Genomic DNA, 16,113 nt, shown 5'->3' on the forward strand with positions numbered 1-16,113 from the left:
AACGGCAGTGACTAGGTTGGCAGAAATGGGGATCGAACCAGGAACCCTCAAGTTGCTGGGACAGACACCCTACCAACCGAGCTATACCGCCCCCAAATTAATATACATGAATTTATACATGTAAACCACCAACAGGTGGTGCTGGAGGTAGAGTTGGGTTCCGGTTTGGCCACACAAAGTGAGCTATGGTTATTACAGTTGAGTTGAGTTTTGAGTTTATTTCAAATGTGCATACAATTAAAATTGAATGTAAAACCTTTTTTTTAACCCTGTAGAGTTCCCCGAAAGATGGGCTGTGACTTGTTCGCTTGCTTCCATGGCAGGGAGTTGCTCTTTGTGTTGCACAATGCGTGTTTGTTGTGCTGTAACTTTTGTTTGCAGCATTATTGGGGTTCTGTCGCCTGCAATCACGCTAAACTATGAAGTTTAGTAGAAGTATGGACTGTGAGTCTGAGACCCCTGGGCTCCATGTTCTTCTCCACCAACTGCTTGGATTTGATTGAATGGCCTTGATATGGTGTTATTTTAACATTGTTTTCAGTGTCCAATTAATTAATGAGAGATCTCTCAAAAAAATCATTGGATTCATATTAATAGAGCCTCGAGAAGGCATGTAAGAACAATAACATCACCTTTATTTGGTGGGATGTTCCTATAACAGCCTAAAAATATACACACTGTATATTAAAATAAGATAATGGTATCCATGTGTATTTATTTCTGTTTTTCATATGGACAGTAACACATTTGGGTTACATATGTATCAGAAAGCATTGGGTCCAAAACATCTTGTCACATCGCAGACTACCACATAATAAGAAAAAATTATATACTTTGGTCATACAAAGCTCATTTGCTACCTGGCCATAATGTTTTTCTTGGTATTTTTCTCAGGCCTCAAAAGAATGATAAAACACTTTGGTGCAAAAATACAGAATAGCACGCCGTAACTGGAGGCTAGAATCGCAAAGATCTCCACGGCGACGGCGTACTTTCCCGGCGAGCTGACGTAGGCGGGAACAAACGCCACCCAGACGGCGCAGAAGATGAGCATGCTGAAGGTGATCAGCTTGGCCTCGTTGAAGTTGTCCGGAAGTTTCCTTGCAAGGAACGCCAGGAGGAGGCAGCTGCAAGCCATCAGGCCGATGTAGCCCAGAACCAGGGAGAACCCTACCACAGAGTCCATGGCACACTTGAGAGTGACCTTTAACCCAGGGGTATCGAAGTCTGGTCTAGGTTCGGGAGGGCTGAGTGATAGCCAAATAATGCAGATGATGACCTGGGTTAAAAAAAAAAACAGTGCAAAATGTTAAAAAAAAAGTTATGATTTGATGACAAATAATGCATTCACGATCCGACCTGTATGCAAGTGAACACGCACACGCTCCCTCTCTGCTGGCCCGGGCCGAACCACTTCATCAGGGCTCCGGAGCCAGGACGGGCTGAGCGGAACGCTGCCAGAACCACGATGGTTTTCACTTGGAGGCAGGATACACTGAGTACAAAACTGATGCCGAAGGCAGCCTGCTGGAAGCGACAAGCCCAGGCTGATGGACGCCCGATGAAGAGCAGCGAGCACAGAAAGCAGAGTTTGAGGGACAAGAGGAGCAGGAAGCTCAGCTCGCAATTGTTGGCTCGGACCTAAAAAGAAGAAAAAATCAATATGTTAATTACTTTGATCGTGGTTCTGATGAGTAGTCGGTCCTGCGTTGAAGTACTTGAAAGCAATACTCTGATATCTGACCAGAAAATGACTTGGGTCGACATTAAAGACTCCTTTTAGAATATTACTTGAATAAAAGTTTCATACCCGACATTTATTGTACTTAATATCAAAAGTTTAAGTATTTTGGAACTCACCGACCCACATTTGTTAACCTTCAATCCAATCCTAATACCCAAATTTGGATATCGGCCGATACCAATACCATTCTGATACCTAGGGCCAGCTTCTTCTTTGAACAAACAACTTTAATTATGGAGTAGCGAAGATGGTTCAGGGAACTGTATCAGTGTAAAAGTACCCATTTTATATACATTGTCGAGGAAACAAAATCGGGCTCACTAATAATACTACTCACCATGTTGCAAAGTAACAATGTACAAATACTTGTCGCTGTAATTAAGTGTAGAAATTATACTTAATTACAGCGATAAGTATTTGTACATTGTTACTTTACAACATGGTGAGTAGTATTATTTAGTGAGTCGGACTTTGTTTCCTCGACAATGTGTGCATTTTTATTATATACAGTCGTGTAAGTTATCCATGCCTGTTTTTTTTTCCTCTTTGTTCCAGAGGACACGATGTCCACAGTTTCCAATAAAACAATTTGAAATGTGGACTGCGCAGACCACAAAACACTTTTCCACTTTGCATCAGTCCATCTTAGATGAGCTCGGGCCCAGCGAAGCCTGCGGCGTTTCTGGGTGTTGTTGATAAATTGCTTTCGCTTTGCATAATAGAGTTTTATCTTGCACTTACAGATGTAGCGACCAACTGTTTCTCCAGATTTCCTGAAACTTGTGATGATATTGCAGACTGTAGATGGTGAAATACCTAAATTCCTTGCAATAGCTCAATTAGAAATGTTGTTCTTAAACTGTTGGTCGTGCATTTGTTCGCAAAGTGGTGACCCTCGCCCCATCCTTGTTTGTGAATGACTGAACATTTCATGGAAGCTTCTTTTATACACAATCATGGCACCCACCCAACGTTCTCGGTCTTTTTTGCCACTTGTGCGAGCTTTTACGAAACACGTTGCCGGCATCAAATTCCAAATGAGCTAATATTTGCAAAAAAATAACACATTTTACAGGTTGGAGCGTTAAGTATTTTTTCTTTGCAGTCTATTCAATTGAATATAGGTTGAAAATGATTTGCAAATCATTGTATTCTGTTTTTATTTGCGATTTACACAACGTGCCAGCTTCACTGGTTTTTGTGTTATTATTTTAGCATTTTTACTACTATTTTTAACTTGTGTTGATGTCTTAGATTAAAATATTCAATACAAAAGACTACACACACTCAGAATGGCTCCCTTAATATTATTGGCCCAACACAGGAAGTGCTATATAGGAGGTGATTCGCCTAAAAAGTGTCATAATAAAGTTCATTATAGTTGCAAAGTAAATGGATTATACTTGTATAGCGCTTTTCTACCTTCAAGGTACTAAAAGCGCTTTGACACTATTTCCACATTCACACACTGATGGCGGGAGCTGCCATGCAAGGCGCTAACCACGACCCATTTGGAGAAGGGTGAAGTGTCTTGCTCAAGGACACAACGGACATGACGAGGTTGGTAGAAGATGGGGATTGAACCAGGAACCCTCAGGTTGCTGGCACGGCCCCTGCCCCAACCGTGCCACGCCGTCCGAAAGTGCAGAAATTCGAAGTGTTCCCTTACCACAGGTGTGTGTCTGTAGTAGAGAAAGATCACAAAGACAGCAGTGGTCACCATGGTGCCCGACACGGCTACTGTAGTCAGGGTGATGCCCAAAGTCTCGTTGAAGGACAGGAAGTCCAGCTGGCGAGGGATGCAGGCTGTCCTCTTCGCATTGGACCAAGTTTCCACTGGACAACGTTCACAGTTGGATGACCCTGGTATGTATTAAGTGAAGAAATAGTCACTTTCAACAAAGTTACTCATAGAACCTTTACGTTTCCTCACCGGTTGTATTGCTTATCTCCCCATCAGCACATTGAATGCAGTCAAAGCAGCAAATAGGTTCTCCTTTCCTGCTGGCCACTCTGGTGCCGGGAGGGCAGCTCTCACTGCACACCGAAGAAGGCACCTACAGAAAGTACAATCACACTCAAGTGTGGGAATCAGTCAAAAAAAAATGAGCCGTCCGTGCCGTTTTCAGGCACCTGAAGGGATCCTGAGCTCCACTGGACAGCCGTGTCATTCAGATGGACGTCGTGTCCGTCCACGTGGCCGATCAGGACGAGTTTCAGGGAGCCTTCGGGGGTTTTCTGCCAATTGACTATGTCGTATTTAGGCGGTACGTCACCCCCTTGGAAATAAAGCCTATCTCCCTGTGGCGTGGTGAAGTTGACCTTGTTTAAGTGCTGCAGAAGCTGAAAAACATCAATGTGAGTAAATGAGTAGGTGTTAACTCAGGGATGGCCAACATTTTTGACCCATGGTCCGCATTGGGTTAAAAAAAAAAATAAATAAATATATATATATATATATATATATAGTGGGCCAAAAAAGTATTTAGTCAGGCACCGATTGTGCAAGTTCTCCCACTTAAAATGATGACAGAGGTCTGTAATTTTCATCATAGGTACACTTCAACTGTGAGAGACAGAATGTGAAAAAAAAATCCAGGAATTCACATTGTAAGAATTTTAAAGACATTATTTGTAAATTATGGTGGAAAATAAGTATTTGGTCAACCATTCAAAGCTCTCATTGATGGAAGGAGGTTTTGGCTAAAAATCTCACGATACATGGCCCCATTCATTCTTTCCTTGACACGGATCAATCGTCCTGTCCCCTTAGCAGAAAAACAGCCCCAAAGCATGATGTTTCCATCTCCATGCTTCACAGTAGGTTTGGTGTTCTTGGGATGCAACTCAGTATTCTTCTTCCTCCAAACACGACGAGTTGAGTTTGTACCAAAATGGATACATGGATGATACAGCAGAGAATTGGGAGACAAATAGAACTTTTTGGTATAAACTCAACTCGTCGTGTTTGGAGGAAGAAGAATACTGAGTTGCATCCCAAGAACACCATACCTACTGTGAAGCATGGGGGTGAAAACATCATGCTTTAGGGCTGTTTTTCTGCTAAGGGGACAGGACGTGTTAAGGAAAAGAATAAATGGGGCCATGTATCATGAGATTTTGAGCCAAAACCTCCTTCCATCAATGAGAGCTTTGAATGGTTGACCAAATACTTTTTTCCACCATCATTTGCAAATAAATTATTTAAAATTCCTATAATGTGAATTCCAGTTTTTTTTTTTCACATTCTATCTTACAGTTGAAGTGTACCTATGATGAAAATTACAGACCTCTGTCATCATTTTAAGTGGGAGAACTTGCACAATCGGTGGCTGACTAAATACATTTTTGCCCAACTGTATACATATATATACACATATATATATATATATATATATATATATATATATATATATATATATATATATATATATATATAGATATATATATGTCTGTCTATCTGACTTGTGTGCATGTATATATATATATATATATATATATATATATATATATATATATGTAATTTTTTTTTTTTTCCCTCGTGCACAAACTGACTGAAAGACCACACGCTAGCCCGACACTGCGGCGGCAGCGTGATGACATCACGTTATCGATGGGAAAAGGCATTTTTAAACAATGAGATTTGCCTGAGCGGCAAAGAAACCCAGAGAGTAACATGCGATAAAAAATGGATTGATGCACGGGCTCGGAAGGACAAATTTAAAAAAATAATAGTTATAAAAAAGGAAAAACATTTACTTTATTTTTTTACTCTGGACTTTTTGCCGGCTGTATTTTGGGGTCCACAGGTTTAATTTGTTCCCCTGGAAATGATACAATTAATAACAAATATATTCAATAAATAAAAACACACATTTTAATTAGTAAATAAAAAATAACAATAGTTATTATTTGAATATTCAAATGTTTTCTCAATTTAAACTCAATGTTTTAAGTTATGCCAATACATGTTTTAATTCCCAAAATTGTCAAAATGGTAGAAAATAAATGTAATTATTACAAAGAAATACAAATAATAGGCAAACATTTAATGTTAATATCATTTAATCAGCTTCAGTTCAGCAAGTAAACAAATAGCAGTGGTGACATCTTCAAAACAAATGTGTTTACCTCAGCAGGTTTGACATCCTTGGTGGAGGAACAGGTGGAGCTGCGGTCCCTGGAGGTAGTGGCGGGGCAAGCGAGGCGGTTGTGAATGGCGTGAGCTGCGGCGTAAACAGCCAGATAGACATTATAGGCCTGTCGTAGCTGGGAGGTGTCGGTAAATATGTTATCTACCACCTCCAGGGACTCCTCCCCACTGCAGAGGGGCAGTGAAGTCCTCGGGTTGGACATGTTTGCGCTCGGTGTTGACGCCGAGCCGTCGGAAATTCGACAGGCAAATTCCTGTTCCCAGAATTCCATTAAGAAGTCGTCATCGGGGCGACGGAGTGGGGTCAAACTCCGGATGTATTTCTCAAATCCCAATATCGGCGAGCTACGTATGGCTATGCCGAGGACTCCACTCGCCACTTTTGAGGTGACGGGATTTTGGAGAAGGCTGCCACTGGTGCTCCATGCCTCACTGGCTATAAACTGCCTGTCAGTCACCTGGGGGTCGACATACACAAAAAAAGACATTTGAGCAAATTCGCTTTTAACGTCGTGTCATCCGTCTTACATTCATCTGGGCCAGTTGCAGAAACACCTCCCTCACTTCCGTGTACCAGGAAAAAACAAGGATCACTTTGGCGCTCGATGCTTTAATGGCGAGGGCTGCTCTCCTGGCATCGTTCGCAATGTTTGGCCTATTTAGAGTTTCCAAAAAGGCCAAACACACCCCCGACCCCTGGGTCTCCTTCTGGAACAACTGAAAGGAACACAATCATGGACATGGACTCAAATCCGATCATTATTGTTGTAATAAAGTCAGACTTGAATGACGCTACCTTCACTGCCACCAGACCGTAGTCGTCGTTGGCGACCACCGCGCCGATCCAGGTCCACTTGAAGTATAAGGCCAGACTGGCGATGGCCCGCGCTTGGTAGATGTCGCTGGGGATGGTCCTGAAGAAGTTGGGAAACTGACGCCTGTCGCTCAAACAAGGGCAGCTCGACTGGTAGCTCATCTGTTAGAACAACACAGTAGGGAATCTGGTCAAGATTCCACCCGAACGCGTCCCCAGGGAGGTGTTTAGGGCACGTCCAACCGGTAGGAGACCACGGGGAAGACCCAGGACACGTTGGGAAGACTATATCTCCCGGCTGGCCTGGGAATGCCTTGGGATCCCCCGGGAATAGCTGGATGAAGTGGCTGGGGAGAGGGAAGTCTGCGTTTCCCTGCTTAGGCTGCTGCCCCCGCGACCGGACCTCGGATAAGTGGAAGAAGATGGATGGAAGGTATAATACTGTGATACTAATGAATCATATTCAGTACGATACCGCCTCTGAAAAGTACCGGTCCGCCGCCCCACTCGCGCTCCCGTCAATGTCACGTCGTGTCATTGCTGGTTTTACGAGCAGACGAACATGTTCGGCAGCGCATAACCACGGAGTACTTACAAGCCCACACAGTGTGTAGACAGAAAAGGGAGAACGGACGCGTTTTGGTTTAAAAACTAACGATAAAGGTGACGTTTCAACACTGAAACGCCCTCAGGAAGAGGTACTTTAATACATGGCTAGTTAGCTAGCGGCTAAAGTCAAGCGCCAGCTACTTCTAAATCACTAATCCTCGCCTTAATGGCGACAAATAAAGTATGTTTCTTACAAGTACCATTATCACTACAGGACGAGGAATAGCTAAACATGCTTCACTATACAATGTAGCTCACTGGCGTCACAATGTAAACAAACACCAATGGTGGATCTTCACCTAACATCCACTGTAATGATGCCAAGTACAGGAGCGTATCTCGTCGATACTACTAAGATTACATCAATATGTTTTGGCATAACATCTTATTTCGTTTTTTTTTTTAAATGTATATTATGTTTATAAATTCAGGAAATGGATCACTGGACACATGAGGACTTTGAATATGATCAATGTATGATTCTGTATAGACTTGGTATCGGATCGATACCAAGTTGTATCATCTAAAACTAATGTAAAGTATCAAACAAGGAAGAATAAGTGATTATTACATTTCAACAGAAGTGTAGATAGAACATGTTAAAATAGAAAGTAAGCAGATATTAACAGTAAATTAACAAGTAGATTAGTGATTCATTTTTTAACACTTGTCCTAAATTATTTAGACAAAATTATAGAATGGAAAATACACTTTTGTTTTGTTTGTTTACTTACTACTAAGAGACAAGTTCTCTTGTATGTTCACTATTTTATTTAAGGACAAACTTGCCATAAGAAACATATGTTTAATGAACCGTAAACATTTTTGTTAAAAAAAAAAGCCAATAATGGAATTTTTTTTGGTCCCCTTTATTTACAAAAATACCGAAAAGTATCAAAATAATTTTGGTGCCGGTCCCAGGACAACACTAGTGTAAGTAATGCTCTTTAGCAATCGCAAAAGTAATATACCGATCAGGATTGTTATTGATGATACACCAATAGAATATGTTCATCAAAATTCTTTCTTAGGAGTAGTAATAGATGAAAATATCTCATGGAAGCCTCATATAAGTTACCTGAGGAAAAAAGTTGCTAAATGTGTTGGAATGATGAGGAGATCATGTCATTTATTGAACACCAATGCTCTGCTGTTATTATATCATTCATTTATCATGTCATATTTAACCTATTGTGTTGAAGTCTGGGGAAATTGTTATAAATCACATCTACAACCTTTAGTCACTCTGCAGAAAAAGGCCATCAGGATTGTTTCCGATGTTCACTACAGACATCATTCAAATCCACTATTTATGAACTTAAAGCAACTTAAACTGAACGATGTGATGAATTTTAAAACTGCTCAAATTATGTTTAGGGCATCCCAAAACTCTCTACCATCCAATATACAGAACCTATTCCATGACAGAGATGATCACCATAGTTACAGTTTAAGAGGAAACAACAAATTATATTTGCCTAAATTTAGAACCACTTTAAAATCAATGTGCATTTCAGTGCGTGGAGTCAGTCTATGGAAGAACTTAGGGGACGAGTTAAAAACGTGTTTTAGCATGATTCAATTTAAAACACTATTTAAAAAAGAAGTACTGAAGAAGTACGATGAGGAAAGAGAGTGATGCCCTCAGCACAGAGCGATGGAAGACAGGTGTATGGTCGGAGAGTGTTTGGGCCCGTGTGTGTGTGCATGTGTGTGTTTTGTCTCGTCTCATGGTATTGTTAGTGTACAGGAGTTTTTCTTGTTTTGTTTATGGAGTATTGTTCTTGTATTATATTGTTTATGACAAATGTGGAATGAGTGAGAGGGGTTGGGCTATTATAAGCAGCTGCTTCATCCAACCCCTTTTCAAGCCTTGCAAAAATATCTTTGCCAACATGTAAAAAAAAAAAAAAAACTGTGTTTAGTTGTACTGTGCAGGTTTGAAATAAATATTTCAATTCAATTCAATTCAACCTGCACAGAATGAGGGAGAAAACATGGCATTTTACTGACACAATGATACAAAACTAAATACCAGTATGTTGCAGTGCACCAACCACAATAATAAACACATGATTAATATCCATGACCGTGTCAACAAAACAGAGCATTGTTATCGTTTTAAAATCCACTTACCAAAGGCACAGAGAGTGGACTCAGGACTCTGGAGAGGACTATGGAGGTTTTGGATGAAGCCCCACCGATGATCAAGGGAACACCTGATAGGACACACAGCAATCATATCAAAACCTGTTATTTATTTGTTTTGTTTATTTTAGTAATCAGTCCAACACAATTCCATAATAATACAATTAAAATTCCAGCAAAATTCAGAATAACAATCCAAAAGTAATCAGACAACAAGGAATAAAATCAACAACAGTACCGCTATTGATGAAAAATTCCAACATAGCAGCGATTATTAATCCCTTGTTGACATTACCATCACAGCCATTAAAAAAAAAATCAATAAAAAATTAAAAACCTCGCTGTTAAAAAAAATGGCAGATGTCAGCACCTGTCGAATTTTCCGTGATGTCCTCAGGGTTGCAGCTGCTGCTGTCCCCGCTCACCAGTGAGAGGGCGGCCTGCGTGGCCCAGGGGTGCGAGGCGCAGCTATCGCGGATGTGGTAGCCCAGGTGGATGCCTGGCAACAAGGTGGGGTTCCGGTTTATTTCCTCCACGGCGAAGACCATGGCGTAGATGTACTGCATTGGGAGATGCTCTAAACTGTAGCGAGGAAGAGAAAATCCTTGTTTATTATTTTGGTGTCAGCTGCACCACACTGTGACAGATGAGCATTGTCGATCTCATTAAATCGTGCAGGTTTTTGTTTCTGGAGAAACACAATGACTGTAATTACACGGTGCATTCTTTGTAGCGTGGCTCGTCAGTGAAGTCGTTGTCCATGGCCGGAGGCGTGTAATGGACATGAAAGAGACCGCCGATGACAATCTCTCCATCCCTGAAAAGCCCTCGATTTCCGGGCGTTCCCCACCGAGGACAAGTCAGCGTGTGGACTGCCTGCAGACCCACCCTCAGGACTGGTTCCCTGCTCAGCAGCCCCACCAGGAGCAGCAACAGGGACGAGGAGGGCCAGCGCCGAGTGGGAAACCAGGAAAGCCGAGACATGGGTGGAGTGTTCTATCAACAAAGACATCACACGTTAGGATTAGCGCATTAATAGACAGTCATCACTGGCCAGAAATGAATCATTAAATATCACAGGTGTGGATTATTTTTAACCCACATAATGCGCACTTGAGGAGCAAGTGATTGGCATCGCCTCAGTACCCGCCTCCTGCTCTTCCTCACCATGCTGCAGTATTTGTAAGTGTCTCAAACGGCCTTGGGCAAGAAGACGCCCAAGCAAATAACCTTCTTCCAATAGTGAAGCAAAACGCTTCCGTCATCAGGCAAGATCAGTACGTGGGAGTTGTTTTTAAAGGGGAACATTATCAGCAGACCTATGTAAGCGTCAATATATACCTTGATGGTCAGAGGTGGGTAGTAACGCGCTACATTTACTCCGTTACATCTACTTGAGTAACTTTTGGTATAAATTGTACTTCTAAGAGTAGTTTTTATGCAACATACTTTTACTTTTACTTGAGTATATTTATAGAGAAGGAACGCTACTTTTACTCCGCTCCATTTATCTGCAATCAGGTCGCTACTCGCTACTTCTTTTTTTTTTATCGATCTGTTAATGCACGCTTTCTTTGTTTTGATTTTGTCAGACACGCATTCAAAGTAGGAACTACGCATGCCTGCGTTTCACCAATCACATGCAGTCACTGGTGACGTTGGACCAATCAAACAGAGCCAGGTGGTCACGTGACCGTCACACGTAGAACCCGACATGTTGAAAAACTTATTGGGGTGTTACCATTTAGTGGTCAACTGTACGGAATATGTACTGTACTGTGCAATCTACTAATACAAGTTTCAATCAATCAATCAAAAGTGTAAAGGATAAAATACACTTTTTATTTCAACCGTACTTCCCGTCAAAAGCCTAAAGACTGATCGCACAGTTCCTGTCTTCACAATAAAAGCGCCGCTCCATCGCACCTGCGTTAACAAAATAAGAGTCTCCGAAAGCCAGCGCAAACAAGATAGCAAGCTACGGAGTTTGCCGCCAATGTATTTCTTGTAAAGTGTATAAAAACGAATATGGAAGCTGGACAAATAAGATGCCAAAAACCAACGACTTTCATGTGGTATTAGACAGGAAGGAGGAACTTGTTTTCTCCTCCATTTGAAAACCGGGACATTATCAGCACTATACTGTCTGATTCTAATCAATGCAAGTTATCAGAATCAGGTAATACACCAACTTATATTCTTGTCTTCATGAAAGATAGGAATCTATATGTTAAACATGCATGTATATTCATTAAAACACCTTTAACATTTCAACAAAAACGGCAAAATAAAAAACTATAAATTATATACTGTATATATAAAGGTATGTATATATATATATATATATATATATATATATATGATATTTGTGTGTATGTATATATGAGGTAGATCACCTCGACTTGGTCATTTATTAAATAATTGATTAACGTTGAAAAACTTATTGGGGTGTTACCATTTAGTGGTCAATTGTACGGAATATGTACTGAACTGTGCAATCTAATAATACAAGTTTCAATCAATCAATCAATCAATCAATGCCTACTGAGCCTCTGGTGCTGTTAAGTTATTGTGGCTCAATTTGCCTTATTTTTTTAATTTTAATGTATTATTATTTAATATATAATATTGTTTTAGTTGCTTAAGAGATATTCCTGGCTCTGAATTTGCTCATTGCTATTTTTATGTTTTTGTGCATTATTTGTTGCAGTAATCAGGTTACTCATCAGTTACTCAGTACTTGAGTAGTTTTTTCACAACATACTTTTTACTTTTACTCAAGTAAATATTTGGGTGACTACTCCTTACTTTTACTTGAGTAATACATCTCTAAAGTAACTGTATTCTTACTTGAGTACAATTTCTGGCTACTCTACCCATCTCTGTTGATGGTGCAGAAAAAAGACCATCTATTTTTTTAACCGATTTCCGAACTCTAAATGGGTGGATTTTGGCGAATTAAACGCCTTTCTGTTTATCGCGCTGGAGGCGATGACGTCAGAATGTGACGTCGCCGAGGTAACACACCCACCATTTTCATTTTCAACACATTACAAACACCGGGTCTCAGCTCTGTTATTTTCCGTTTTTTTGACTATTTTTTGGAACCTTGGAAACATCATGCCTCGACGGTGTATTGTCGGAGGGTGTAACAACACTAACAGGGAGGGATTCAAGTTGCAGCACTGGCCCGAAGATGCGAAAATGTCTGCCGCCAGACCCCCATTGAATGTGCCAGAGGGTCTCCACATTTGACCGGCGATGCTAAGGCATACATGGCACAGAGATGTATGGATAAACCTGCAAACGCATTTGCAACGATAGTCAACGAAATCACAAAGGTGAGTTTTGTTGATGTTGACTGCCAGCTAATCGATGCTAACATGCTACGCTAATCGATGCTAACATGCTATTTACCGGCGGTGCTAAAGCAGACCTGCTACAGAGATGTATGGATAACCTGTAGATGCATTTGCAACTATATTACGTTTCCTTCCACCCACATTTAATGCGAAAAAAACACTTACCAATCGATGGATTTAAGTTGCTCGAGTGTCAAAACATGCGAAAGTCCTGATCGTTTGGTCCGCACATTTTACCGGCGATGCTAACGCAGCTATTCGGCTATGCTTTGGCTATGAATAGCGTCAATAGCTATTCGCTCAATAGCTTCAGTTTCTTCTTCAATATTTTCATACTCCAACCATCTGTTTCAATACATGCGTAATCTGTTGAATCGCTTAAGTCGCTGAAATCCGAGTTTGAATCCGAGCTAATGTCACCATATCTTGCTGTGGTATTCGTGAAGTTGGCACGATGTGTAGTTGGTAAATAAAAACAGAATACAATGATTTTCAGATCCTTTTCAACTTATATTCAATTGAATTGACGGCAAAGACAAGATATTTAATGTTCCAACTGAGAAACTTCCTTTTTTTTTGCAAATGATCATTAACTTGGAATTTAATGGCAGCAACAAATTGCAAAAAAGTTGGCACGGGTGCATTTTGACCACTGTTTTACATGGCCTTTCCTTTTAATAACACCCAATAAATGTTTTGGAAATGAGGCAACCAATTTCGATGCTTTTCAGGTGAAATTCATTACCATTCTTGCGTGATGTACAGCTTAAAGGGGAACATTATCACAATTTCAAAAGGGTTAAAAACAATAAAAATCAGTTCCCATTGGCTTGTTGTATTTTTTTAAATTTTTTTCAAAATTTTATCCCTAAAAAAAGCTTTAAAGTGCTTGATTTTCGCTATTTGCGATGCGACGATCCATTTCCCTGTGACGTCATACAGTGCTGCCAATGTAAACAAACAATGGCGAATAGCACAGCAAGATATAGCGACTTTAGCTCGGATTCAGACTCGGATTTCAGCGGTTTAAGATATTCAACGGATTACGCATGTATTGAAATGGATGGTTGGAGTATGAAAGTATAGAAGAAGAAACTGAAGCTATTGAGCGAATAGCTATTGACGCTATTCGTAGCCATAGCATGGCCGAATAGCTGCGTTAGCATCGCCGGTAAAATGTGCGGACCAAACGATCAGGACTTTTGCATCTTGTGACACTGGAGCAACATAAATCCGTCGATTGGTAAGTGTTTTTTTCGCATTAAATATGGGTGGAAGGAAACGTAATATAGTTGCAAATGCATCTGCAGGTTAGCCATACATCTCTGTGCCATGTCTGCTTTAGCACCGCCGGTAATTAGCATGTTAGCATCGATTAGCGTAACATGTTAGCATTGATTAGCTGGCAGTCAACATTAACAAAAGTCACCTTTGTGAATTTGTTGACTTTATCGTTGCAAATGCATCTGCTGGTTATCCGTACATCTCTGTGCCATGTCTGCTTTTGCACCTCCGGTTAATAGCATGTTAGCGTCGATTAGCATAGCATGTTAGCATCAATTATCTGGCAGTCACGCCGCAACCAAATATGTCTGATTAGCACATAAGTCAACATCAACAAAACTCACCTTTGTGATTTCGTTGACTTTATCGTTGCAAATCCATCTGCAGGTTATCCATACATCTCTGTGCCATGTCCGTCATCGCCGGTAAAACGTGGAGACATTCTAGCACATTCAATGGGGGTCTGGCGGCAGACTTTTTCTCATCTTCGGGCCAGTGGTGCAACTTTAATCCCTCCGTGTTAGTGTTGTTACACCCTCCGACAACACACCGACGAGGCATGATGTCTCCAAAGTTCCAAAAAATAGTCGAAAAAACGGAAAATAACAGAGCTGAGACCCAATGTTTGCAATGTGTTGAAAATTAAAATGGCGGCTGTATTACCTCGGAGACGTCACATTCTGAATTCATTGCAAAAAGAGCGATAAACAGAAAGGCGTTTAATTCGCCAAAATTCACCCATTTAGAGTTCGGAAATCGGTTAAAAAAATATATGGTCTTTATTCTGCACCATCAAAGTATATATTCACGCTTACATAGGTTTGGTGATAATGTTCCCCTTTAAGTTGTTCAACCATCATGGTATTTTTCGCTTCATAATGCGCCACACATTTTCAATGGGAGACAGGTCTGGACTAAAATCAGGCCAGACTAGTACCCGCAGTCTTTTACTATGAAGCCACGCTGTTGTAACACATGGCTTGTCATTGTCTTGCAGGGGTGCTAATGATAACGTTGCTTGGATGCAACATATGTTGCTCCAAAACCTGTATGTACCTTTCAGCATTAATGGTGCCTTCACAGATGTGTAAGTTACCCATGCCTTGGGCACTAATACACCTCCATACCATCCCAGATGCTGGCTTTTGAACTTTGCGCCTATAACAGTCCGGATGGTTCTTTTCCTCTTTGGTCCGAAAGACACAAGGTCCAAAGTTTACAAAAACTATTTCAAATGGGGACTCGTCAGACCACAGAACACTTTTCCACTTTGAATCATTCCATCTTAGATTAGCTCGGGCCCAGCAAAGCCGGCGGCGTTTCTGGGTGTTGTTGATAAATGGCTTTTGCTTTTTATAGTAGAGTTTTAACTAGCACTTACAGATGTAGCGACCAACTGTTGTTACTAACAGCGTTTTTTTTAAGTGTTGCTGAGCCCATGTAGTGATATCCTTTACACACTGAATTTGCTTATTGATGCAGTACCACTTGAGGGATCGAAGTCCTTCATATCATTGCTTACGTTCAGTTATTTCTCCAGATTCTCTGAACATTTGTATGATATTACAGACCGTAGATGGTGAAATCACTAAATTCCTTGCAATAGCTCGTTGAGAAATGTTGTTCTTTCTCTTCGACAATTTTCTCACGCATTTGTTCACAAAGTGGTGATCCTCGCCCCATCCTTGTTTGTGAATGACTGAGCATTTAATGGACGCTGCTTTTATAACCAATCATGGCACCCACCTATTCACAATTAGCCTATTTGCCTGTGGGACGTTCCAAATAAGTGTTTGATGAGCATTTTTCAACTTTTCAGTCTTTTTTGCCACTTGTGCCAGCTTTTTTGAAACACAGGCATCCATTTCCAAATGAGCCAATACTTGCAAAAAAAAAAGTTTTCCAGTTCAAACTGGCGCTGACGAAACGCGGGGCCGCCATCTTGGAGTGGTGATCGGCTCCACTCAGTGCAATTCATTTGTCAGGAGCAATGAACTGT

At 40.8% G+C, this 16,113-nt stretch overlaps 1 protein-coding gene across 1 annotated transcript; it reads right to left on the reverse strand.

Annotated features, from left to right (window-relative positions):
- Nucleotides 1-684: 684 nt before the first annotated feature.
- Nucleotides 685-10,638, reverse strand: LOC133537442 (extracellular calcium-sensing receptor-like). Its single transcript, XM_061878449.1, has 13 exons — nucleotides 10,582-10,638; nucleotides 10,184-10,464; nucleotides 9,839-10,050; nucleotides 9,457-9,539; nucleotides 6,694-6,873; nucleotides 6,426-6,614; nucleotides 6,145-6,355; nucleotides 5,876-6,066; nucleotides 3,878-4,087; nucleotides 3,678-3,801; nucleotides 3,414-3,607; nucleotides 1,360-1,641; nucleotides 685-1,279 (listed from the first exon to the last, which is right to left on the reverse strand). The coding sequence occupies exons 1-13, from the start codon at nucleotides 10,636-10,638 to the stop codon at nucleotides 857-859; spliced, it is 2,637 nt and encodes an 878-aa protein (XP_061734433.1). The 3' UTR covers nucleotides 685-856.
- Between the last annotated feature and the right edge of the window lie 5,475 nt (nucleotides 10,639-16,113).

This window comes from Nerophis ophidion, linkage group LG18 (genome assembly GCF_033978795.1).
Source record: "Nerophis ophidion isolate RoL-2023_Sa linkage group LG18, RoL_Noph_v1.0, whole genome shotgun sequence".
NCBI classification, from domain to species: domain Eukaryota; kingdom Metazoa; phylum Chordata; class Actinopteri; order Syngnathiformes; family Syngnathidae; genus Nerophis; species Nerophis ophidion.

Bases quoted from the DNA above. Each gene is read 5' to 3' on its own strand.
- LOC133537442 (XM_061878449.1), bottom strand. From the start codon at position 10,638: ATGGTGAGGAAGAGCAGGAGGCGGGTACTGAGGCGATGCCAATCACTT. The intron at 6,874-9,456 runs GTAAGTGGATTT...TTGTTCTAACAG, and splicing joins GTCCACTCTCTGTGCCTTTG to ATGAGCTACCAGTCGAGCTG. The intron at 4,088-5,875 runs GTAAACACATTT...GATGTTTTTCAG, and splicing joins AGGATGTCAAACCTGCTGAG to CTTCTGCAGCACTTAAACAA.